General features: G+C 44.8%; 1 protein-coding gene across 1 annotated transcript in view; it reads left to right on the forward strand.

Annotated features, from left to right (window-relative positions):
• Positions 1 to 27,260, forward strand: part of LOC137371574 (cytochrome P450 4V2-like) — an 80,487-nt gene extending 53,227 nt beyond the window's left edge. The window contains exons 8-11 of the mRNA XM_068034415.1: positions 13,107 to 13,209; positions 15,789 to 15,923; positions 21,372 to 21,551; positions 26,010 to 27,260. Of these exons, the coding sequence (XP_067890516.1) occupies positions 13,107 to 13,209; positions 15,789 to 15,923; positions 21,372 to 21,551; positions 26,010 to 26,173 (582 nt within the window). The 3' untranslated portion in view covers positions 26,174 to 27,260. The remainder of the gene's footprint in view (positions 1 to 13,106; positions 13,210 to 15,788; positions 15,924 to 21,371; positions 21,552 to 26,009) is intronic.
• The last annotated feature ends 521 nt before the right edge of the window (positions 27,261 to 27,781 follow it).

The following is a 27,781-nucleotide window of genomic DNA, read 5'->3' on the forward strand; positions in this document are numbered from 1 at the left end:
GACAAGAGTGGCCGCGAGGAGGGAAGCGACGCAGCCTGGAGCTAGCGGCTGGAGGGAGGGTGGGGAGTGAGTGGCCAGAGAGCAGGGTGGGGGATGGGGGGGTGGTGGCGATGAAGTGAGGAGCGGGTAACGATCGGCCCAGGGAAATGGGGGCGGGGGGAGCAGTGGCGAGGTCTGGAGCGAGCAGCTGAGGTGGGGGAAACGGCCGGTGGGGAGGAGGGCGTGGGGGAAGAAAGCATCGAGGGTGGGAGCTAATGGCTGAGAGGGGGGAAGTTGGGCGGCCTGGTGCAAGTGGCTGAGGGGGGGGAGAGCGGCCAGTGTGGCAGGAGCGAGTAGCTGTGTGGGAGGAAGCAGGCAGGGGGAGCGAGTAACTGAGGGAATGCACTGGCATGGCAGGGATCGAGCAGGGTGAAGCGGCGATTGAAGCAGGGATGGTGGAAGGGGGCATGGTACTGTTCAGGTGAATGGAGACACTATTGAGGGGTGAAGATGTCAATGCATGGTGCATTCATACTGGCAAGCTGGCAAATGTTCGCACACATTGATGATGTCTGCCATCGCTCTGTGCACGCTCTGTGTTGTCAGGAGTCATTTTGTTTAAAATAAGTTGGTTAGTGCCTCTATTAATATAGTGGACCATGTCACACAAACCCATTGAGTGTTTTATCTGCTGACATTGGCCATTGCAATTTCCAGTCTATAGTAGCATAAGTCTTGCTTTAAAGCACAAAGGCCAATTACACCACTTCGATTTGTAAGCTGGTTAAATGGGGAGAGACGAAGATAAATTAAATCACAGCCTTTAGAGAAACATTAAGTCTGGTTGCTGTGGAACTGATGTCATTAGAACCAGACACCATGGATATCATTTCAAATTAAAAGATCGTCATAAAGTTTGGAAGAATGTGAGGGACTGCAGGAAGATAAATACTTGTTATGGAAGTGCCAGATGAGTGGCAGTTGAAGTTCAATATCGATAAATGTGAAATGGTAGGTTTTGGGGTGAGGAAAGAGAATAAAAATGCATCCCAAACAGTAACCTTCTCAATGGGGTCGAGAAACAGAGATAGCTAGAAATACAGATTTTAAAAAGCACGTTTGGAGGTGGAGAAAAAGCATAAAAGGACAAATTGGATTCTGGATTTTATGGGCTGGAACTTGTTCTCCTGTCGATTGTTGGGTTTCGTGGCTGGGTGGGTGGACGGTGCTGGAGAATCGGAGTGGCAGAGGTCACCATGGAACCTGATGTCAGGATTTCGGGTTCCAATCTTCCCGGGGTGGCGAAGCTCTGTGGCGGCACCTCCGCCACTCTGTGATGGAACCCTACTTTAAATATGGTAAGTAGCTCTTTGCATCCATTTGAATGTAATACACCGTGATTTTACCATCCATTCCCATGTTGACGTGCAACACTCACATGCCTTCACTTTAGGTCCATGCGAATTGCCACCACCAAGGCGGGGAAGGGGTCAGATCTGCATTTGGATTCACTGTTTGCAGGGCTGGCAGCCTTTTAAAGATGGCGCCAGCACCTGCTCCTGCACCATGTGACACTATTCATGGCGTTGCCAGTGCCGTCCCACTACATGATTTGGGGGGTCAGGGGGGCAGCCACTGTCATTATAGTAATTGTCTGCCCGCCGCATAATCGCGGAGACGGGGCCACATGGGTAACATGTAGGACAGCCGCCATGTTCCACGCCCATTTGTGTGGGGACTGCTGAGTACACAGGCAAGGAGGTGATGATGAACCTGCAAAGTTATTGGTTAGAGCACAGAGTAGTGAGTGCAGGTTAGAAAAGAAAATTAAAGCCTCAGAAAAGGGTCAGTGCAGATTCACTGGAAATAATCTGCTCCAGTGAATACAGTCCTAATTCTTTAGATCTCTCACAACTATTTTCTCGAGACCTGAAAAAACAATCAGACTGTATTCACTAATGCAGAGAAGGTTAAGGTGAAATTAATAGAAATGTTCAAAGTTTTTTGCGATGGTTTGAAAGGGTAAATTGAGATAGATGATACTCGCTGGGCATTGAATAAGTAACAGGTGGGCATAAATTGACAAGATTAGAGGAAATATTTCAAGCAAAGGCTTATTGGAAAATAAAATGCATTACTTCAAATTGCTATGAAAGTGAAGCAGTAAGATATTTAAGAGGGCATTAGATAGACACCTGAAATCAAAATCTTAATATCTGATGGAACAAGGTAATGGGATTAGAATAGATAGTCTGATTTGAAGAGCTAGGTACAGGCATAATAGGCTAAATGGCCAGCTGTGCTTTTTTTTCTGTGATTTTGATTCTTTTAAAAGATATTGTTTGACTTCTTTATCTGAAACTGACTAAAAGAATTTTGGAAATTATTGTAGGGCAATCAGTCAGTTTTTTTTTTAGAACATTACAGCGCAGTACAGGCCCTTCGGCCCTCAATGTTGCGCCGACCTGTGAAACCATCTGACCTACACTATTCCATTTTCATCCATATGTCTATCCAATGACCACTTAAATGCCCTTAAAGTTGGAGAGTCTACTACTGTTGCAGGCAGGGCGTTCCACGCCCCTACTACTCTCTGAGTAAAGAAACTACCTCTAACATCTGTCCTATATCTATCACCCCTCAACTTAAAGCTATGTCCCCTCGTGTTTGCCATCACCATCCGAGGAAAAAGACCTCACTATCCACCCTATCTAACCCTCTGATTATCTTATATGTCTCTATTAAGTCACCTCTCCTCCTCCTTCTCTCCAACGAAAACAACCTCAAGTCCCTCAGCCTTTCCTCGTAAGACCTTCCCTCCATACCAGGCAACATCCTAGTAAATCTCCTCTGCACCCTTTCCAAAGCTTCCACATCCTTCCTATAATGCGGTGACCAGAACTGCACGCAATACTCCAGGTGCGGCTGCACCAGAGTTTTGTACAGCTGCAGCATGACCTCGTGGCTCCGAAACTCGATCCCCCTACTAATAAAAGCTAACACACCATATGCCTTCTTAACAGCCCTATTAACCTGGGTAGCAACTTTCAGGGATTTATGTACCTGGACACCAAGATCTCTCTGTTCATCTACACTACCAAGAATCTTCCCATTAGCCCAGTACTCTGCATTCCTGTTACTCCTTCCAAAGTGAATCACCTCACACTTTTCCGCATTAAACTCCATTTGCCATCTCTCAGCCCAGCTCTGCAGCCTATCTATGTCCCTCTGTACCCTACAACATCCTTCGGCACTATCCACAACTCCACCGACCTTCGTGTCATCCGCAAATTTACTAACCCACCCTTCTACACCCTCTTCCAGGTCATTTATAAAAATGACAAACAGCAGTGGCCCCAAAACAGATCCTTGCGGTACACCACTAGTAACTAAACTCCAGGATGAACATTTGCCATCAACCACCACCCTCTGTCTTCTTTCAGCTAGCCAATTTCTGATCCAAAGCTCTAAATCACCTTCAACCCCATACTCCCATATTTTCTGCAATATCCTACCGTGGGGAACTTTATCAAACGCCTTACTGAAATCCATATACACCACATCCACGGCTTTACCCTCATCCACCTGTTTGGTCACCTTCTCGAAAAACTCTAAGGTTTGTGAGGCACGACCTACCCTTCACAAAACCATGCTGACTATCGCTAATGAACTTATTCTTTTCAAGATGATTATAAATACTGTCTCTTATAACCTTTTCCAACATTTTACCCACAACCGAAGTAAGGCTCACAGGTCTATAATTACCAGGGCTGTCTCTACTCCCCTTCTTGAACAAGGGGACAACATTTGCTATCCTCCAGTCTTCCGGCACTATTCCTGTCGACAATGACGACATAAAGATCAAGGACAAAGGCTCTGCAATCTCCTCCCTAGCTTCCCAGAGAATCCTAGGATAAATCCCATCTGGCCCAGGGGACTTATCTATTTTCACACTTTCCAAAATTGCTAACACCTTCTCCTTGTGAACCTCAATCCCATCTGGCCTAGTAGTCTGAATCTCAGTATTCTCCTCGACAACATTTTCTTTCTCTACTGTAAATACTGACGAAAAATATTCATTTAACGCTTCCCCTATATCCTCTGATTCCACACACAACTTCCCACTACTATCCTTGATTGGCCCTAATCTAACTCTAGTCATTCTTTTATTCCTGATATACCTATAGAAAGCCTTAGGGTTTTCCTTGATCCTATCCGCCAATGACTTCTCGTGTCCTCTCCTTGCTCTTCTTAGCTCTCCCTTTAGATCCTGCCTGGCTAGCTTGTAACTCTCAAGCGCCCTAACTGAGCCTTCACGTCTCATCCTAACATAAGCCTTCTTCTTCCTCTTGACAAGCGCTTCAACTTCTTTAGTAAACCACGGCTCCCTCGCTCGACAACTTCCTCCCTGCCTGACAGGTACATACTTATCAAGGACACGCAGTAGCTGCTCCTTGAATAAGCTCCACATTTCGATTGTTCCCATCCCCTGCAGTTTCCTTCCCCATCCTACGCATCCTAAATCTTACCTAATCGCATCATAATTTCCTTTCCCCCAGCTATAATTCTTGCCCTGCGGTATATACCTGTCCCTGCCCATCGCTAAGGTAAACCTAACCGAATTGTGATCACTATCACCAAAGTGCTCACCTACATCTAAATCTAACACCTGGCCAGGTTCATTACCCAGTACCAAATCCAATGTGGCATCGCCCCTGGTTGGCCTGTCTACATACTGTGTCAGAAAACCCTCCTGCACACACTGGACAAAAACTGACCCATCTAAAGTACTCAAACTATAGTATTTTCAGTCAATATTCGGAAAGTTAAAGTCCCCCATAACAACTACCCTGTTACTCTCGCCCCTGTCGAGAATCATCTTCGCTATCCTTTCCTCTACATCTCTGGAACTATTGGGAGGTCTATAGAAGACTCCCAACAGGGTGACATCACCTTTCCTGTTTCTAACCTCGGCCCATACTACCTCAGTAGACGAGTCCTCAAACGTCCTTTCTGTCGCTGTAATACTCTCCTTGATTAACAATGCCACACCCCCCCCTCTTTTACCATCTTCTCTGTTCTTACTGAAACATCTAAATCCCGGAACCTGCAACATCCATTCCTGCCCCTGCTCTACCCATGTCTCCGAAATGGCCACTACATCGAGATCCCAGGTACCAACCCATGCTGCAAGCTCACCCACCTCATTCCGGATGCTCCTGGCGTTGAAGTAGACACACTTTAAACCAGGTTCTTGCTTGCCAGTGCCCTCTTGCGTCCTTGTAACCTTATCCCTGACCTCACTACTCTCAACATCCTGTACACTGGAACTACAATTTAGGTTCCCATTCCCCTGCTGAATTAGTTTAAACCCCCCCGAAGAGCACTAGCAAATCTCCCCCCCCAGGATATTAGTACCCCTCTGGTTCAGGTGAAGACCATCCTGTTTGTGGAGGTCCCCCCTACCCCAGAAAGTGCCCCAATTATCCAGGAAACCAAAACCCTCCCTCCTACACCATCCCTGCAGCCACGTGTTCAACTCCTCTCTCTCCCTAGTCCTTGCTTCGCCATCACATGGCACGGGCAGCAACCCAGAGATAACAACTCTGTTTGTTCTCACTCTAAGCTTCCACCCTAGCTCCCTGAATTTCTGTCTTAAATCCCCATCTCTCTTTCTACCTATGTCGTTGGTGCCTATGTGGACCATGACTTGGGGCTGCTCCCCTCCCCCTTAAGGATCCCAAAAACACGATCCGAGACATCACGAACCCTGGCACCTGGGAGGCAACACACCAACCGTGAGTCTCTCTCGTTCCCAAAGAACCTCCTATCTGTTCCCCTAACTATGGAGTCCCCAATGACTAATGCTCTGCTCCTCTTCCCCCTTCCCTTCTGAGCAACAGGGACAGACTCTGTGCCACAGACCTGTACCCCATTGCTTACCCCTGGTAAGTCGTCCCCCGCAACAGTATCCAAAACGGTATACCTGTTGTTGAGGGAAACGGCCACAGGGGATCCCTGCACTGCCTGCTGGTTCCCTCTCCTTCCCCTGACGGTAACCCATCTACCTGCTTCTTTTACCTGAGGTGTGACTACCTCCCCATAACTCCTCTCAATAACCCCCTCCGCCTCCCGAATGATCCGAAGTTCATCCAGCTCCAGCTCCAGTTCCCTAACGCAGTTCTCGAGGAGCTGGAGTTGGGTGCACATCCCGCAGATGCAGTCAGCAGGGACACTCTTGGCGACCCTTACCTCCCACATTCTGCAGGAGGAACATACAACTGCCTTAACCTCCATTCCCACTATTCTAAATTCCCAACAAATCTACTGAAAAACCAAAAAAAAAGTCAAAACTTGTTAGGTTAGCAATCCAACGGACAGAACTTTTTAAATAAAAAGCTTACCTTATCAACACACCAGAGTCCTTTTTTTTTGTTTAGAGGAGGAGGGTGGGTGGGAGACACTACACATGTAGTGTCTCGGGTACAACCACCGCCCAAATATATAGTTTTTACTTACCCAGCAGTCCCCTGGTCCTCCGAAAACAAAAGGGAATTAACTTTTAACTTACACTGAAATTGACTTCCCAGCTGCAAGTTCGCTCCCGCACCTCCGCTACTGTCAAAGCTGCTGCCACCAAAACTAAAAGTAGTGGATCAGTGCTGTGGTTGACTCTTGTGAGGGGAAGAGGCGGGTATTACTCTGATGAATTGAGGGATTGGGAGGTAGGCAGACTCTGGTCTGGCAAAACTGGTTTGTAACTTTCTAAAATGTTTCTGAAAACATTACATTTGGTATTTTGTGATTAGAAGTAAATTTCTTGTCTTTGTCTGTCTTTTTCTATCTTCAGTTCTGCGCCTTTCTGGGTGGGCTGGATTTTGTTGCAGAAAATGGCGGCCGCCCCAAGGACATGGCGGGCAACCACTTAACGTATTGGTTACAGCCGCACCCCCCCCCCCAAATCATGTGGCAGGGTGGCATTGGTGATGTCAGAGCAGGTGCTGGCACCATTTTTAAAAGGCTGCCAGTCCTGCACACAGTACAACATAATGCAGAGTTGACTCCTCTACCCTGCCCCATACACTAAATAATGCAGAGTTAACCCCTTCTCCACTTTGGTGGCACCAGCTTCTCCTGGACGGGAAAGTGAAGGCGCATGATGTGCTCAAGATTGGAAACTGAAGGTAAGATCGTGGGGACTTCAATTTAAATTTATGCCGAGAGATATTTTAAATATGTAAAGTAGTGTCCTGTTGTAGAGCAGTGGAGGTGCTGCCATGGAACCTCGCCGCCGCCAAAAAGTTCGGGCCCGGCCATCCCAGCGTTGGGCTCCGTGGCAGCCGCTGCCACTCCGATTCTCCAGCCCTGCCCGCAACGAAACCCGACGTCGGGCTGGGAACAAAATCCAGCTCTGTGTGTCTCCCTGCTTCATGTGTCATAATTCAAAATCTATTGCCTTCTGCTAACAAAATACAGATGAAATCAGGTCATTATCAGAGGCTTTCTGTTTGCTTAAAGAATGCAATGCACTCATTTTTATCGAATGTATTCAAATTAGGATGAGGAAAGACTTGTTGGCCTGGATTTTGTGCAGGAGGTGGGGCTCCCGGCGCCAGACCGAAAAGGCAGGGGGAATGCTGCCTCAGCCTTTTCACGCTCCCCCCTGCCCCCTTGCACCCCCACCCCCGGCATGATCCACTGTTGTTACGGAGGTGGCATTTTTGGTTCCGGGGATCATACTTTAAAGGGATCCCTGTCCCTTTAAAGACGGGGATCATGCTTCCAAGAGCTGCCGGCCAATCAGCAGTATCGGCAACGTCACCAGGAGCAGTGGCCACTGCTGGTATTTATTTTTATTTATTTATTTAGAGATACAGCACTGAAACAGGCCCTTCGGCCCACCGAGTCCGTGCCGACCAACAACCACCCATTTATACTAATCCTACAGTAATCCCATATTCCCTACCACCTACCTACACTAGGGGCAATTTACAATGGCCAATTTACCTATCAACCTGCAAGTCTTTGGCTGTGGGAGGAAACCGGAGCACCCGGCGGAAGCCCACGTGGTCACAGGGAGAACTTGCAAACTCCACACAGGCAGTACCCAGAATCGAACCCGGGTCGCTGGAGTTGTGAGGCTGCGGTGCTAACCACTGCGCCACTGTGCCGCCCAATACAGAGGCATTGAACCCAGGCCCAGCGCTGGAATGATGGACCTCAGGTAAGCGAGGCACGGTCATTGGGGCCAGTCCAGAAGACCCTGATGAGGTAGTGGGGGTGGGGTGTGGTGGGTATGTGGTTGTGAAGTCCAGGGGGAGGTGAGGTGCATTGTTTCCTGGCCCGGGCCCTCCGTGGGATGCAGATTGCCCATGGAGGAGGGGACTCACCCCACTGGATAAAATCCCAGCGGTGGGGGAAGGGGCCCTTTAAGTGGCTGTTAATAGGCCACTTAAGCGCCTCAGTTGGCCTCTGGGCGGGAAGGCTTATCCCGCCCCCAAGAAAAACGCTTGGCGACGGGGTGGCAACAGGTCCTCCGCCACCCCCCACCCCCCACCCCCACCACCCATCGCGATTTTCCGTGCCCCTCCCCCCCCACTTGTGACGCTGCCTTGGGGGGGGGGGGGCCCATAGAATGCAGCCCATTGTTTCTTTCGATCTCTCTCTCTGCCTCTACTTCTTTCGTGTCTGTTGCTCATTCTTCCTGTGTCTCCTAAGTGCCAGTAATTAGAATGTTTGCCATTTCTAATGATAAAATAACTGATAATTAGAAACTTTCAGTGTTGAACTTTTTTTTATGCAACTCAAATTAGGATGAGGAGAAATGCTGCAGGGGTAAAATTCAACTTGAGTGGGAATACAAAACAGGCAGTAGCAGATCAGACACCCGTTGGATGTCCTGAACAATTTTCCTTTCCGAAATACATCAGCAGAAGAATCTTGAAGATTTGTTCAGAATCAAAACAGTGGCATTGTTCATTACATTGATAGACAAAAATAACATTTGGCTTTAGTATTTTTAAGCACAGGTTACCATTTTAGAAATGTTCTAAATTAAATCTGCATGATTGAGTGGTTGAACGGAGACTGGAAAAAAAACAACTGAGTAATCCACTGTGTCAATTACATTGCAATACTACCACAACCTTCTGACATAAAGTGGAACTGCACCATAAATAATCCATACGTCTTTCAGCAGCTCCTAGTTATTTTAGCTCTTTATTTTTTTAAAGTTCAGTTCTTTTAATCTGTTCCTGATCATTAATAACCAATGTATCGAAACATATTTAATGTTCTTGAGCGCATTTTTTTGTTGTTGTTTGTTCAACTAGGCAAGTGAGAATTTAGGCATTGCCATTACTCTTTGACCTCCAACCCTGAAGTAGGTATCACATTGTTTGTAAGTAATTAACTGGGGGAGGCAGTGGCCTAGTGGTCGTGTCACTGGACTGGTAACCCAGAGCCCCAGGCTTATGCTCTTATGCAATTAATAAATCTGGAATTAAAAGCTAGTCTAGTGGTAACCATGAAGCATTGCCAAGTGTTGTAAAAGCCCATCTGCTTCACTAATGTCCTTTAGGGAAGAAAATCTTACCTGAACTGGCTTACATGTCACTCCAGACCCACAGCAATGTGACTGACTCTTAACTGCCCTTTGAAATAGCCTACCAAGCGACTCAGTTGGATAAAACCGCTACAAAGTCTCAGAAAAGGAATGAAACCGGACAGACCACCCGGCATTGACCTAGACACTGGAAACGACAACAGCAAACCCAGATATAAAAGCAAAATACTGCAGATGCTGGAAATCTGAAATAAAAACAGAAAGTGCTGGAAAAACTCAGCAGGTCTGGCAGCATCTGTGGAGAGAGAAGCAGCGTTAACGTTTCAGGTCAGTGACCCTTCTTCAGAATAGCAAACCCAACCCTGCAAAGTCCTCCTTGCTAACATCTGGGGGCCTGTGCCAAAATTGGGAGAGCTGTCCCACAGACTAGTCAAGCAACAGCCTGACGTAGTCATACTCATGGAATCATACCTTACAGACAATGTCCCAGACACTGCCATCACCATCCCTGGTATGTCCTTTCCCACTGGCAGGACAGACCCACCAGAGGTGGCAGCACAGTGCTATACAGTTGGGAGGGAGTTGCCCTGGGAGTCCTCAACATTGACTCAGGACCCCAGGAAGTCTCATGAAATCAGGTCAAACATGGGCAAGGAAACGTCCTGCTGATTACCACCTACCAACCCCCTCTGCTGATGAATCAGTGCTTCTCCATGTTGAACACCAATTGGAGGAAGCACTGAGGGTGGCAAGGGCGCAGAATGTACTCTGGGTGGGGGACTTCAATGTCCATCACCAAGACTGGCTCGGTAGCACCACTACTGGCTGAGTCCTAAAGGACATAGCTGCTAGACTGGGTCTGCGGCAAGTGGTGAGGGAACCAACAAGAGGGAAAGACCTACTTGACCTCGTCCTCGCCAAACTACCTGTTGCAGATGCATCTGTCCATGACAGTATTAGTAGGAGTGACCACCGCACAGTCCTTGTGGAGACGAAGTCCTGTCCTCACATTGAGGATACCCTCCATCATGTTGTGTGGCACTACCACCGTGCTAAATGAAATAGATTTCGAACAGATCCAGCAACTCAAAACAGGACATCAATGAGGCGCTGTGGGCCATCAGCAGCAGCAGCAGACTGTATTCAACCACAATCCGTAACCTCATGGCCCGGCATATCCCCCACTCTACCATTACCATTGGCAGCAGCATGCAATGGACAGGGCTAAGCGATCCCACAACGAACAGATCAGATCAACGCTCTGCAGACCTGTCACATCCAATCGTGAATGCTGGTGGACAATTAAACAACTGACAGGGGGAGGAGGCTGCACAAATAACCCCATCGTCAACGATGGGGGAGTCCAGCACATCAGTGCAAAAGACAAGGCTGAAGTATTTGCATCCATCTTCAACCAGAAGTGCCGAGTGGATGATCCATCTCAGCCTCTTCCTGAGATCCCCAGCATCACAGATGCCAGTCTTCACCCAATCCGATTCACTCCACATGATATTAAGAAACGACTGAAGGCACTGGATCCTGCAAAGGCTATGGGCCCTGAAGACATGTGCTCCAGAACTAGCCGCCCCCATAGCCAAGCTGTTCCAGTACAGCTACAACACTGGCATCAACCCGGCAATGTGGAAAATTGCCCAGGTATGTCCTGTGCACAAAAAGCAGGACAAATCCAACCCAGCCAATTACCGCCCTATCAGTCTACTCCCGATCATCAGTAAAGTGATGGAAGGGGTCATCGACAGTGCTATTAAGCGGCACTTGCTCAGCAATAAACTGCTCACTGACGCTCAATTTGGGTTCTGCCAGGGCCACTCAGCTCCTGACCTCATTACAGCCTTGGGTTCAAACATGGACAAAAGAGCTGAACTCCAGAGGTGAGGTGAGAGTGACTGCCCTTGACATCAAAGCAGCATTTGACCCCGTATGGCAACAAGGAGCCCTAGCAAAACAGGAGTCAATCGGAATCGGGGGAAAACTCTCCGCTGATTGGAGTCATACCTAGCAGAAACGAAGATGGTTGTGGTTGTTGGAGGTCAATCATCTCAGCTCCAGGACATCACTGCAGGAGTTTCTCAGGGTAGTATCCTAGGCCCAACCATCTTCAGCTTCGTCATCAATGGTATGTTGGTGCTTGCAAAAGCATCCACAAGTTCCATTGTAATCAACTGACGATTTTCTGAGCTCTCTGTCGACTTGTTAAGAAGAGATGAAATCGTTGCTTGTTTTTTGGTGTTCATTTTCCAGCAGTGCAGTGTCAGATGCTCTCTTTCTGCTGCGATGGCTTTTGGACTCTAAATGGCGCTGAACCGTTGCCCGCCATGTGTGATCCAACGAAACGTTGCAGCTTGTACAAAACAGTATTCCACCATCAGCATGCAGCATTTGGCTTCCAAATTCTTTCACAATGGTTGTTGCCATTTTTGACTTGCTTATTCTGGGCATTCTCACTTGTATACTAATATTGGAGACTGCTTCTCTCAAACCTGCACCGGAAGCCCTCCCTCGTCTACCAATCAGCGAGTTGAGCTTGTGTTAATCAATAAAGCGCGCAATGTTTGTAACATGCCCAGCAATCAGCGAGGTGAGCCTTGTGCCAATAAATAAAACACATGGAGTTTACAAAATGATCGTTTACACAGAGGACCCGAAATTTCACGGTCTGTGATGCATTTTTTACGGCCCTGAATTTGGTAGGGCTCTACTGATAATAGTGTAGGTGCATGGCTTGATAATGAGATCCATAGATTAACATAATTAAAGAGCGGACAGCTGCACTGAAAGCTTTATATCTTATTTGACTTCAAGCATCTTATTTGCCTTCAAACTAGTTGGTGCCCATTTAGTGACCAGGTTTTGCAGGTCCTGCTTAAAGGGCGAAGGCAACCTAGAAATAAAAAAAAGACTATGGATGACTTGCTTGCCTTTCATTATATTCCTCTTATTCTCTCTCTTTCTTATGTTACCAACAATTTTCTAATGCTTTGTTACTTTATAACATTTTAAGTATTTTACCTTTTCTATGTTCTCTTGCCTTCCTGGTCCCAATGTCCATTTTGAATGTGAAAGCTATGTTTTTTTTAGAAAAGGTCTTTTCATTGTCTTCCTTTGGCCATAATGTAACTGGTTATGACATTTTATAAGGTTCTTTTTAAAGTGTGAATTGATCCTGCATATATTAATATATGTTTACCTCAATATATCATTTCCATTTAGCTATGAAAGGACAGGCAAGAGTATTTTTGAGTTTAAATTCAAGGTTTGATAATTATAGGGAAAAAATCATCTAGGGCAAGTTAGTGATTGAAGAACAGACCTTTCTACTTTAGTTACAATAATTATCTCAGTTTCGGTTCATGTTTGTAAAATAAAACCACATTAATACAACAGATTATATTAAGTATTAGCTCCAGTGTTTACTCTTAACAGTAGGGGCAACTGTTTTCTATTAGTCTGTTCAGAGTGATGCATTGGATCCAGTCTGTGGAAAATGAGTAAGTGTAAAGGTGTATATCTTCAATTATTTTGCCTTGTTTTTAACCATCAGGGGCATGATACAACAGCTGCTGCAATAAATTGGGCCCTTTACCTCTTGGGATCCCATCCTGATGCACTGAAGAAAGTTCACGACGAGCTAGATGATGTTTTTGGTAAGGTCTTAAGTAACTTAAGTCACAACATTTACTTCATCAAAATACTTAAAATTATAGTTATTTCATCAGGCATCTCACAGTAAACATCTAAAATTTTTCATATATTAGGTACACTTTCAGTCTGATAGGTGCTACATGTCCATAGATGCTAATATGCCAGAATACGTAAAGAGCTTACAGTTATGTAGCACTTCAACATCTCTCTGTGTCCACAAGTGGTTTATAAGTGAAGAATAATTATAAACCTGTAGACAGGGCCTCTGTTTAATCTTTCATCCAAAAGATGGTACCTTCAGCAGTGCAATACACTGTCAGAATTGTACTGAAGTAAGCAATTATATATGTGTTGCATGCAGTAGAATCTACTTAAAAATAACAATTTGCATTTACAGTTTAAAACAGCATTCCAAAGTGCTTCACTGAGGTGAAATTTAAAAAAAAAAGCCAAAACAAAAAAGGAGAAATGAGGAGGGTGATCAAAAGCTTGGACAAAAAGTTGGGTTTCAAACGAGGAGTGGAAGGTGGTGAAGTGGCAGGGTTTAGGGAGTGAATTCCAGAGCAAGGGATCTAGGCTGCTGAAGGCACAACAACCACTGGTTAACTGAAAGAGTGGGGTTGTGGGGGTGGTGGGAAGGAACATGAACAAGATACTGCCTGATATGTACTCCACTGGCATCTTTTATTCTCTTTCCAGGACCTCAACGTGTTGCCTGTGAAGTTCCTCCAAGGAGCTACCCTTGGCCCCCAGCTATTCCTTATCTACATGCTGTCCTCTGGCAACATCACATTCAAACATGGTCCAGCTTGCATCGGTAAAAGTTGGGTGGCCGATCTGATCATGTTAGATTCCCACCAGATGGATTAGTTTAAAATTACCCCATATTTGGGGAAAACCTATGTTAATAGAAATAGTGGCACCTGAGGGATTCCATTGAAATGGATAATATCCTTAATGATTTCTTTTTGCAAAGGAATTTGAAGCTTGTCCTCTCTATACAGGGTTTGAATTTTGAGGGCACAAGGAATCAAAACTGATAGATACAGGACTTATCCACAAACAAGTGAAAGGTAGATTAATGATACTGGAAGAAAAAAGTCCTTGATAGTGTTACGACTGAGGCGAGAGGAGTGCACTGTCTTTCTCTAGTTCCACTTCTCCGCAGGTTACAACATATATTTAAATGTTTACCCAGTTACTGATATGACCAATTATATACTGTTTTTATTTCAGAATAAAATCCACCAACCAGGTTTCTTTAATAAAGAACAAAATTATCAATTTATTTTAAAACCAGATGTATTCAGTAAAGATGCAAAGCATTAACACACAGATTGAAATATAAAAGTTCCCTTCTAACTTAGCCCAATACTCTCACACACACCGGTTAAAGAAAAAATAGAGGTTTTCTCTGCAGAGATCGCTTTACAAAAAAAAGACAAAAAAAATACTTTGGCCAAATACTCGTTAATTCTTGAAGGAAAAGGATAAGATATGGAATAATATCAGTTGTCCCTTTTCTGGTGTCCCAAATATGCATAGACGGTTGTTACTGGGATCTTTTTGGAGCAGTTCTCTTCAGACGCCGTCAAGGTCTAGTCTGGCAGCTTTTCCAGGAGAAATGCAGCATCAGGAGTTTCAGCTATCACACACTGGATTCTCAGGGTTTCTCAGAGAGGTGGAGAAAGGATGAGCTGGGTATTTCTGTCAGCAGGCTGAAAACCCAACTGAATCAAAACAATATCCAAACCGAAACCAACTCTTGACCACCATAAATCTTGACATGCCACTTCTCTAAATAACTTCCATAGTCAGAAGGCACCTGCTGTTTACTTAACTGAAGACATGTGACTTCCAGTAAGTGTATTTTTAAACACAGTCCCCAAGTCCTTCCAGTGACCTTTTTAAAAAAAAACCAAAGTCCAGCATCTATGGAATCACTTCAGTCATCCAAAGGAATCCATTTCCACAATTTTAAAACATGAGTCCTCACAAAAATATTAAAAAATGGAAGTGCTTTCATAACAATAGTAACAGAATAACAGAAGTAGCAAATGAAATCGGTTACACCCTGACACATATTTAAGTTGCAAATAAGAGACGGGAGAGAGATGATGCCAATTTATAAAAAAGGAAAAAAGGACGACCCGGGGAATGAAAGACCGTACACGTGACATCAGGAATTGGTAGGATAGGAAGCATCATGAAAGAGTGGCTAGTGAGACATCAGAATAAATATATGAAAAGAAGTGGTTAACATGGTTTTACAGCACATAGATCTTGCTGTGCACATCCAATAAAGTTCTTGAGATAATTATAATGGATTCAGAAAGGGAGGATCTTGCCTGACTAACTTGCTTGACCTTTTCAGAATGTGATATCCCACTTCCATCTCCTCTCTCCTCTTCCCCTGTCCCACACTTGGTCCCCTTCCCTCTCTGCTTATGCAATCCTTCCTACCCCTTCCAAGGGCAGTATTATCACCCCTGCATCTGCCTCAGCTGAATTATTCTGCAAATATTTCTATAATTCATCATCTGACAATTCACTTTTTTGATTTGATCACATTTTTCATCAGGTAATTCTGATCGTCCTGCTACAATGGAGGATATAAAGAATCTCCAGTTTCTTCAATGTGCTATTAAGGAATCTCTGCGCTTGTTCCCTTCTGTTCCAATTTTTGGCCGCACTTTGCTTGAGGACTGCTATATCGGTAAGTTGCTGCAGTTTTTATCCTTTTACTTTTTGAAGTGTTGTAAATTAAGTGTAATCTAACATAACGTTTTGTTTTATAAAATAACTTGAGTCCTGATATTCAAAGGTTTTCATTGCAACATTTGATGGAACATCGTTGCATCATTATATAGAATTTATTAGAATATAGAGCTCAGGAAGAGGCTATTCTACCCAACCAGAACATGCTGGTGTTGATCTGCCACTCAAGCCTCCTCAAATCTGTCCTTATCTAACTCTATCAGCATAGCCCTCTATTTCCTTCTCCCTCTGCTTATCTAGCACCCCCTCCCCCTTATACTTTTCATTTCAGCTACTCCCTCAGGTAGGAAGTTCTACATTTACACCACTCTCTAGGCAAAGAAGTTTCTTCTGAATTCCCTATTTGATTTCTTGGCGACTGCCTCATATTGATGACCTCCAGTTGTGCTCTTTCTCACAAGTGGAAACACTCTCTCTGTGTCTACTCTATCAAAATCTAATAACATTTTTAAGACCTCTATTAGGTCATCCCACAGCCTTCACTTCTGAATTGAAAAGAGATATAGGGGGAAATTTTATGCTCTCCCTTGCGATGGGTTTGGAAGTGGAGAGAGCAAAAAATCGGGTGGCGGGGGGGCTGCGCCACTGTCCCACCTCTGCCGAAATTTAGTCAGACAGCCATTCTATCCCATTGCCAATTGAGGCCCTTAACTGGGTAAATAACCCCCAATTAAGGCCTTCTTCCCACTGCAGCCGCAACTACCTGTGCAACGGCGGCCCTGTCACTGCATGGGAAGCACGGCATGAAAAACCGTGCGGGCTGCTTCCTGGCTGGGGGTCGTGGGTGGGGGAAGAGGGTGGGGTGGTAGTTTGGGGTCCCTCATTCAAAGTCACTTAATGCCTGAATGAGGGACCCAGCATTGGGAAGGGCGGGGCCTGCTGAGGGCCTCCCCCCGCTCTTGCTTCCGACCTCCCCCGCAACCCCCACCCTGCGAGACCCCTCCCGCACTGACCTACCTTAAGCCGGTTTCCAGTGCCGCTGCTCAGTGTCTGGTCGCTGCAGCTACAGCAGCAGGCAATGCCTCCGTGGTGGCGCTGCACCTGCTGGCCTCTGATTGGCTGGAAGCTCTGCAAGGCCGGGACTTCGGGAGGCAGGGTCATAAATCACACGGAAGACTATCCAGGTAAGTGCCCGAGTGGTACTAAACTTGGCAGGTCGACTGTAGAAGAGCCAACGTGGGGATCTTGGCGCCGGTTTCCCCCGGCATCGAGGCCCCCACTGCCAGTACAAAATTCCACTCCAGGTCTGTTCATCCTTTCCTGATGGATATAACCTCGCAGCTCTGGTATCATCCCATAAATCCTTTTTGCAAACTCTTGCAGTGCCTCTTTATCCTTTTTATCTTATGGCGACCAGAACTATACACAGTACTCCAAGTGTAATCTCTACAATTATATCCCTCTAGAAATAGATGCTAGTGCTTGGTTTGCTTTTGTTATGGTCTTATTGACCTGTGAGATAACTTTGTATTTCCGAGATCCCTTTGCAGCTCTACCCTATTTAGATTCTTGTTTTCCAAGTAATATAAGTAATCCTTATTTTTCTTACCAAATACCTCACACTTGTTGAAAGTCATTTGCCAATTATATGCCCATTCTGCAAATCTATTAATGTCTTGCAATTTGTAGCATCCTTCCACAGTGTTAACTATCACTATCAATTTGGTGTCATGCACAAATTTTGAAATGATTTTGATTCCAAAGTCTAAATCGTTAAAATAAATTGTGAACAGCAGTGGTCAAAGCACGGATCCTTGTGGGACTCCACTTCCCACCTTCTCTGAAAAGCTACTTTTTATCCCTACTCTCTGCTTTCTGTCTTGTAGCCAGCTAGCCATCCATTCTGCTATATGCCCCCTGACTCTGCATGTTCTGACCTTATTCTGTTTTGTGGCACCTTATCGAAGGCCTTTTGGAAATCCAGATATATTAGATCTACTGCATTACTCATGCCTACTCTGTTACTTTTTCAGAGTTCAGTGAGGTTGGTCAAGCAAGGCTTTCCCCGTTACAAAATATGTTGATTATTCATTATAATTTTGGTTGTTAGCTTTTTTTTTCTATTTCCCCTTTAGGACGGCGCAGTAGCTAGCACCGCAGCCTCACAGCTCCAGCGACCCGGGTTCGATTCTGGGTACTGCCTGTGTGCAGTTTGCAAGTTCTCCCTGTGACCTCGTGGGTTTCCGCTGGGTGCTCCGGTTTCCTCCCACAGCCAAAGACTTGCAGGTTGACATGTAAATTGGCCATTGTAAATTGCCCCTAGTGTAGGTAGGCGGTCGGAGAATTGTGGGGATGTTGTAGGGAATATGGGATTAATGTAGGATTAGTATAAAATGGGTGGTTGATGGTCGGCACAGACTCAGTGGTCCGAAGGGCCTGTTTCAGTGCTGTATCTCTAAATAAATAAAAAATAAATAAATAGTTGGGGTTTCATTATTTTTCCTACTGCTGATATCGAGCTACAGTTCCTTGGAATAATAGAGCGAGCCATATTTCCTAACAAAATTGAATTTTTTTTTAACTGCTGGTGTACTTTTTTACAGTAGTATAGCACAGTGCTTTCCAGGCTGGGGTCCACAGACACTGGTCTGCAGTGACCTTCCAGGAAATCCATGATGCAGGACCGGCCGTACAGTTGGGCGATATCGGCTGTCACCCAGGGAGCTGTGGTCACTGGCCCCCCACCACCCCATCTTCACCGACATTGAATAGCTCCCTATTCCTCAGTGGAACAACTTCCAAATTGTTGTTCAAGTCTACAAATCTGTCCATGGGGAGGAAGAAAAGTTTTCCAGAGACTGGGAAGCAGAGGATGCTGGCAGAAATGTATGGCTGGGGCAGTTTGCTCAGGTGGAGTGAGGCCATCGACCGATTTGAAGATATGGGCAAGGATTTTTAAATTGATTTGTTAATGCACAGAAGCCAAATGTACATGATGAGGATAAAGGTGATGGATGATGAGGATTGGTTGAGCAATTAAATAAAATAGTGAATAAGAGCGGTTGTATATCAAGATCACTTTATAAGTCACATCATATCAGTTCTGTCAAAAGGATTTGTATTTCTGTGCTGATACTCCTGTATTCCATATTTTCCATTTATGCTGAGCAAATACTGACTTCACATTGAGATAGAGTTTAACAGAAGACCACTATTTGTTCTATTGAGCAATGCAAATAAACTGTTTTGTTGAAGTTGCAAAACTACATCTAATAAGTGAAGTGCAGATAAAATGTTTTCTACTTAGATGCTCTTGGTCCTGTTTTTCCTTTTAAACTGTGAGTGGAACTTTATGCTGGCGGCGGGGGTCTCGACGTTGGGGGAAACTGACACCGAGATCCCTGCATCGCCTCTTCTACGGAAGGCCCAAAGAATTTAGTGCCAATCAGGCATCTAACTGGTCAGCAGCAGGCCTTCTGTATGATCTAGGACACCGTCACCAGAAGTTCTGGCCTTACAGAGCTGCCGGCCAATCAGAGGCTGGCAGCTGCAGCGCCACCGTGTAGGTGGTGGTTGCTGCTGTAGCTGCAGCGACCAGACATGGGGGAGTGGCGCTGGAACCAGGCTTAAGGTTGTTCTGGGCTGGAGGGGTCCTGCAGGGTGGGAGTCGTGGGAGAGGGGTATGGGGGATTTGGCAGAAAGTGGGGAGTGGCCCTCAGTGGGTCCCCTCTTCCTGATGCCGGGTCCCTCGTTCAGCTTTTAAATGCTTTTGAATGAGGCACCCACCCTTCCCCGTGTCCTCTCCCCGCCCCCCACACAGAGCCAGAAGCAGCCCACATGGTTTTTCGTGCCGTGCTTCCTGTCCGACAACAGAGCCGCCCACCGCACGGGTAATTGTGGCTGCGGTGGGCCGAGGCCCTTAATTAGGGATTAATTACCCAGTTAATGGCCTCGTTTGGTGGCGGGGCGGGAAGGCCATTCACAGACCTTCCTGCCCCAGACTGAATTTCAGCGGAGGCAGGACGTTGTTGGGCACCCTCCCCCGCCACCATCCCGCCCGATTTTATGTTTTCCCTGCCAAACCTGCCGCAGGGGAGAGCATAAAATTCCACCCTGCGTTTTTAATACTTCTGTTTTTTTTATTTTCTCGTACAAAATGTTTTATCATCAATCATCAGTGAACTGAAGCTGCTGTTTAGCATAGTGAGGGACACTGAAGCCTGGACTTCTTTACTGCTCATACTTCGGGCCGTGGGTTGGTGCCTGCTGCATTGGATCCCGCTTACTTTAGCATCTGTCTAATTTTCCACTGTCCTTTCCAATGGATGGCAGAAGCTCCTGTCCTAAAATGGTCAGTTGTAATTAAATAAGGCACTAATGACATGGTGATGCCATATGTCACAAAGTGCACAGCTCCAATCATGCTATTTAATTGCCGAGAACTATGTCTGCAAACACAACGGGAGTGAAATTAGTCAATGCCAGTTGCGTAAAACAGGTTAATAGCAAATTGGCTGCCCATTTTATAGTGTGCCTGACTTTCTTTTGTATTGAAGGACCAGGATGAACTCGGGTGCTGACCTCTCCTTGGAAACTTTAATGACTCTAACGAGCCAGTAGACACCATGGAGCTAGTGGACAAGATTTATCTCAGAGTTGGCAACATTTGTTCAATTAAGATAGTTAGCTGAATTATTGGAGAACACTGGGGCTCAACTGATGATATGTCTAGAAATTGTGAACTTAACCATGAGAGCTACTAAATTGCCTTTCCTATGGTTTCTTAAAAAATATATATTTGCAGATTCATAGTGTCATTATCTAACTATCTAAAAAGAAGTACCCGATGATGTATTATCAAGCTGTAGTGCCCAATTGTATTACTGTCATTAACTGCCTGTTGAGATTGAGTCTTTGGCTTGTGTGTCAGAGGGTGCAGGGTTCGAACTACATTGCTGACTCTGAATTTTTGATTGCCGCCTAGACGTATACCCAGTGGATATGTACCCCACCCCATGTACCGATAGTCTGCAAAACCCTCCCACCATGTAGGACTAATCATCCTATTGGTTGGTATAAAGATGCTTAGGCCATGGCAGAACCATTCACATTGTGGCCTGTCAGAATGTAAATCAGCCTGTGAATTCTCCTACTACTTCACACTGTTCTCCATGGGAAGAGTGTGAAGATCTGAAAAGCAAAAAACAAAACCTGGTCATACCTTGTATGAATTGAAGTTGTGATTCTTTTTTCAAATAGGACTCTTTTTGTTCTCACAAGATAGCATTTTACCACTTTTTTTTTTACAAAAGCACCATAAAACTTGCTACCACCCCGTAATGGTTTTAACTTCCTACATAACATTTTCTTAAGGGCTGTTCATTAGGTGAATGCTTTCAAAGTATCAATTATCAGTGTTGTATTATTCTCAATTTTTGCCTTTCAGGAGGGTTTAAGGTACCCAAAGGAGTCAACGCTATGATCATTCCTTATGCCCTTCACAGAGATCCGAGGTACTTCCCAGACCCTGAAGAGTTTAGGCCTGAGCGATTTTTACAGAAGAATTCAAATAAAATGAATCCATACGCATTTATTCCATTTTCTGCTGGAATTAGAAACTGCATAGGTATGTATGCCTTACAATACAAGAAACAAGCATCCTGCTGTTGTGCAGTGCATGTGATGTGCTTTGGAAATCCAGTGCAGCTAAATGTGAATAAGTATTGCAAATTTTCACTTAACCATATTACTTTTATCTTAATCTTTTAATGCCAAATGGGTAGAGTTTCCACTTTGGGCGTAATTGGGAAACTGGTTGCAAATTGTGCTTGAAATTGCACAGTTTTTCCAAAGTGACGTTAGAGCGTAAGTTCCCACCCAATCTGATTTGCATAATCACAAGCGTAAAATGTTCCATGAACCAGTGCAACAATTAGGCAGCATAATAGAATGTTATTTTTTCGCATTAAAAATATTGTATGAAAGAGTGGTAACCTGGTGAAGTTTAATTAATGCAACTGAAAATAGGCTTATCTCAAAAAAATAAGCATTTTTGTTTAGTGTCTAGACTCCCATCTGTGAGTGACCTGATTTTAGAACACTGAAAATGATTTTAAAAACTACAGAACCATTTACTGGTTTCATTGGTTTCCATTTATCAGTTTATTAGCAAATTAAATATTTCTAATGTGTAAAATCTTTTGAAAATGTGTTGACTAGTGCCTGTGTGGCAAAAAAAAAAACTAGCTCCATATGAAGGGCCTCATCGAACAGTTGCAAATGGGCACAGTTGGCAGAAATTCACCATGCTCATGATTTCAATCTGGGGTTGTGGCCAGTTTGGTGAGTGGGTGGGGGGGAGGGTGGAATTCCAGTGCAGTGTTTTTATGAAAACAGCGTTAGAGTTTGTGAAAACTCTTTTTGCACTTGCTGTACTTTGCATTTCAAATTCTGCGATCTTCTGAGCTGGTTTGACCAACTTCATCTGGATTGTGCTACTGAAAGCAGTGCAAATGAGTGGAAACTCGAGGTCAAAATGTTCAGTGGTAAAATATATGTCTACCTTTAATAATTTTTTGTGACTGTGTCATAATGGCTGTGGGTGGTTTTTGTGCTCAGTGGTTTGGGTAGTCATGTTTTGTTTAAACTAATCGCATCCGAAGAGAAAGTTTTCTTAATATTTGTTTGAAAAAGTACCATTGCATTCCTCATTGGTCATTTTTTTCTGTCCAGTCACTTGTCACTTAAAAGCAATCTGTGAGTTAGCTCATCATGACCATTCACTATTCTGTACACTAGACTCCAGCCTTATCTTTCATTTTCCAGTCACACACCAACCTCCCCACTGCGTTAGCATTGCTCTGATGTCTCCTATTCTGTTAGATAGCTCAGTCTTCCTGTTGCCCTTCCCTATCTCCCCGCCACCGCGCCCCCCCCCCCCCCCACCCCAATCCCCGACCCCTGCTTCCGTTTGGCAGCGAGCTTGCTGCTAAATGAGAGAGTTAACAGTATACTACTAGAGACCTGGAGAGGGGCCAAAATTTTATGTTCTGAAGGTGAGGAAAGCATGTAATTGGGCAGGATGGTGGCATGGGGGGGAACCCTGTCACCTTCCACACCACCACCCCTCCCCACTCGACCACCTCCCACCCAACTTGAATCTGGGGCTGGAAGTAAAGGCCTGCTCAGGTCGGGGAAAAAGAACCCGATCCGAACCTGACTGAACCACAGCAGACCCGAGCCCGACCCGGCCCGAGTCCCTCCGATTTTGCCCGAGCCTGATCCAACTCAAGCCTGACCCTGACTCGACCCGACCTGACCATCCCTTTACTTACCTTCCGACTGAGAAGCTCCAGGAAGCTGCAGCGCATGCATGATGACATCACAGTGATGTCACTCTGTCACTGCGCAGACTCAGCTTCATCCCGGACTTCCAGCTCAGGTAAGTTTTTCAATTTCAATACTTACCAGCAGAGCACTTACCGTGTGTGTCCGACCCGAGCCCGAAAGCCGGGCCCGACCCGACCCGTACCAGACACATGTCGTCGGGTCCTGTCGGGTTCGGGTCAGGTAGCAGGCCTTTAGCTGGAAGGCCTGTGAACAGCCTTCCAGCCCCGCTACCAATTGAGGCCCTTAAGTGAGCAATTAATGCCCAGTTGAGGGCCTCATACCACCACTACGGGAATTAGCCCAGCGACAGGCAGGGCTGTTACTTCTCTGGTTCAGCAGCAGGCTTGGTGTGTGACCGTAAAATGAAAGATGAGGCTGGAGCCTAGTGTACAGAATAGTGAATGGTCATGATGAGCTTAACCCACAGATTGCTTTTAAGTGACAAGTAATTTGACAGTAAAAAATGACTAATGAGGAATACGACAGTATTTTTTCAAAAAAAAGTTAGAAAATTTTCTCTTCGGATACGATTCATCTCAGCAAAGCATGACTTGCTAAGTAAATCTGTGTGGGTTGCTGGCCAGCTCCGGTGGGGAGGTGGGGGGGCATCATTAAAAGGCACAGTGCGTGAACAAGGGACCCTGCTGAGAGCCACCCCCTCCCCCGCAAAGATCCTCCCGCTGAGACTTACCTGTGGCCTGGTTCAAGGGCCTCGGTTGAGTCCATTACCGGCATGGTGCTACTGGTCAGTTAAAGAGCTGCCGACCTCTGATTAGCCAGCAGCTCTCAGCAGGCGGGACTTCCGTCGCCGAGGTCCTTGATCCTGGGGAAGGCCCGCCGCTGTCCACTTCAGTGTCGAATTGGCACTTGATTTGGCGGTCCTTCCCCAGAGGAGACAACGCAGAGCTCTCAACGGTGCTTTTGCCAGTGGTCGAGACTCCTGTCATCAAGACGAAATCCTGGCCCAAATGTGTGAGTTTTAAGAAGTGGCACAGGATGACAAACTTCAGTTAAAGACATGGAGTAAATTTTCATCTTCTCCCACATGGGCAGTAATGTGGCAGAGCGGATCACCATTGAATCAGTGGAATGAAAATCAGGCAGCTTCTGGGTGATTCACTTTGCTAAATTCTTACCCAGCTGTTGAAGACAAAAGTTTACTCCACAGAAAGACACAACCTTTACTTTGACCACAGGACTTCAACTGTTAATTAAAACAAACATTGCTGCTATGTATTAATTTTTTAAATTGTATTTCAAAAGTTAAAACTTTTATTGAGGAAAAGGTTTTAGAAAATGCAGAATTATTTATTATTTTCAAGGGGCGGATTTTAATCTGACCCACCTGGTGGAAACCAGGCAGGTGGGCAGTCAAAATAAAGAGAGTTTCTTGCCTGCTCAGAAGTCAGGCAGTGCCCTCAGCTTGTGGTTGTAATATCAAAGATTCTGCAGAGATAGTTATGTATGCCTAAAGTAATGGGGTCCTATTATGCGAGACTGAGTGGGGAAGCGACACTGGTTTTTCCGCCAGGTGAAACCAGTTCATTAACTCCAGGGAAGGAAGGAGAGGCCCAAAAGATAAGTGGAAAACATCCCTTTGTCCGGCCAGGAAGGACTCCCACCTCACTTGCACTCCCTTTTGCAAGAACTTCCCCCTCCCCATTATTTCCTGGTACCACTGGCAGGTGGGAAGTTATCTCACCTGAGCAGTTTCCCACTGGAAACCCACTCCGAGGTAAAATCACGCGTCACAGCACTGCCCCCCCCCCCCAACTCCCCTTCCATCAAGTTGAAAACCTTCATTGTTAACAGTAGATCAATATATCTGCAAATAACACTGACATAAAAGATTGTTTTCCTGTTTGTGAGGTCCAGTGCAGGCAGCCTTATGATGAATTGTATCTATAGCTTTACTTAACTATCAAAGGTGCAATAGTTGTGATTCCATTTCCACCAACCCCTCCCCTTCCACATTACTGACTGAGGCCCAACCAAATAGTGCACAACTGCAGTGTCCCATTTGATTCTGAGCAGAGCTTCAAACTCTGCATTCTTGCAACCACCAAGCCTCCCTATTTCTACTCCTGCAACATCACCTCCTTCAGCCCCCAGCTCAATCCAGTGCCACTGAAACCCACACTTTTGTAAGCTCCTGGCTAGGCCATTCCAATTCTTTTCCCAAGCCCCATCTAACATTAACTGCAACCTATCCAAAATGTTGGTACCAACATCCTGGCCTGCTCTAAATCCTGGTCCTCTGTCACCTCTGCCCTGACAACCTCCATTGGCTACCTGCCACTGAATACTTAACATTCAAAATGTTGGTGCTTCCCAAAAAGCTCTTCCAAGGCCTCACCCCTTCCCATCTCTGCAGCCTCCTTCAGCCCTGTGTTCCAGTGTGCAACCTCTTCTGTTCTTACTCTGGCATCTTTTTCATCCTCCCATCCCTCAACTCAACATTCAGTCATAAAGCCTTCATCTATCTCGGTGTCACACTCTGGAACACTGCCCCTTTCCCCTTGCCAACATTTCTAACCATGCTTTCAGTCCTCTTCCTTAGCTTTTCTCCCATCATTCCTCAGTGCCTGGTTTTTGCCTCTGTGAAGTGTTTTATGATGCTTTATGATATTAAAGACACTATACTTGTGCAGTGATGTTTTGAAATGTTATACCTAATTATTTTTATTCAATTTAGGCCAAAAATTTGCACTAATTGAGGAGAAGGTAATTTTGTCTTCCATTCTTCGACGATTCCACGTGGAAACAAAGCAAAGTCGTGATGAGCTCCATCTTGTGGGTGAATTGATTCTGCGTCCACAAAATGGCATCTGGATAGAACTTCACCCCAGAACAGAATAAATATCGTCAGGAGCAACATGCCCAACTACTAGAATATTAGTTAAAATAATGCAGCGCATATGCTGTGTAATTTTCCTCCCCAAACTGAGGGACAATCATTTTATGAATCCAAAAATATTTGTGTTGTTAATGACTAAAATAAGTTGTGTGTTGATCTTAGATTATTCTCAAGCTGTTATGCACGAATGAGCATAATATTTAGTGTCAGATATTTACAGTGTTGTAAGACTGGATTCTTATACAATTTTGCTTTGCAGTTTCTGCAAGAATGCCAACTGGAACCTTTTTAAGGAAAGAATGATATTGCTGTTAATTTTCGGATTAATCATTATGCTCTAATGCAGACATCCTTTAAAGATTTAAAGAGAGCATGGGATACTGTAGTCGTATACATGCCACCACTATTACAGTTTGATCTCTTTCCCCTACACTTGCTCTTGTGTTTATGGCAAGACAGCAATTCTATAATCAAATTGATTCCTTATTAAAAACAAATTAGAGCTTTTTAAAAAAAAAATACCAAGGGTATAAATTCATCTTGGGCAATAGTGAATCGGGAGCCTATCTTACAGTTCACTCACCTTCCTTTCCATTTGAAATGAATGGAAATTAAAATTTAGTGGAGTGCAAAATGGACAGCTAATCGACTAGCACTGAAGATGAATTTATATTCTCAAGTGCCTTTATAAGATCGTTGATTTTTGACTTGGATGTTTAAATTTATTGCAGGAGTGAGTTAGGAAGATGGATATTTGCAAATATAGAGAGCAGACAAATCAAGCAGTTTATGCTGCTGGTAGCCTCGAGCTGGAATGTTGAAAGGAACTGAATATTTGCCCTACTGTTGGATGCTGTTAGGATGTCTGATACTTGTAACAAACTGCAAAAACAGAAGACGAAGCACAGATTGTTAAAGTAAATATTCAGAAATACTAATTTCAATATCAAATATTTTTAATTGGATCAACTTTTGTTTTCTGTAAAACTGCAAAGTTGGCTTAAGCATTTATGAAATCAATGAACAATGTCGTGACCAAAACCTGCTTTCTTAATAGCTGTGTTTTGAATAAAAATACAAAATGTCATACATGTGAGTCCAGTTGCATTTGTTTGTTAGAGGAAAACACTGAGAAAACAACAAGCAGATGGGTAATAAATATCAATAAAGTGACCCTGGTTAAATTATTTTGGAAAATATCCAGCACTGTTTTCTCTATCAGGTTAAAGTACTTAACCAAGTGACGAAGTCCAAAATTCCAGGAGAGAAGTAGTTTGAATTTGAATCAGGTTTTTGGAATGAGCCACCTTTTAACCTCAACTGAAAAGTATCAACAAATTGCTGTTCTACTCTTAATACTACTTAAAAGGTAGATTATCCTAGATTTTTGAAAATATTTGTAAGTGGGAGTGGTAAGGGTTTTGTCTTTTTTTGTCTCGATAGTAAGCTATTCTCTGTTGAATGGCAGATTGACAGTGCAATGTATTGTGATCATGTTGCCTGAAGATAGGGGCCGGAATTTTACAGTGGGCGGAGGGGAGCCGTCCACCAACTAAAACGTCGGTGACGATCCCACCTCCACAGGGCCTGGGGAGCCAGTCTGGATTTAA

This window comes from Heterodontus francisci, chromosome 1 (assembly GCF_036365525.1).
Source record: "Heterodontus francisci isolate sHetFra1 chromosome 1, sHetFra1.hap1, whole genome shotgun sequence".
Lineage (NCBI taxonomy): Eukaryota > Metazoa > Chordata > Chondrichthyes > Heterodontiformes > Heterodontidae > Heterodontus > Heterodontus francisci.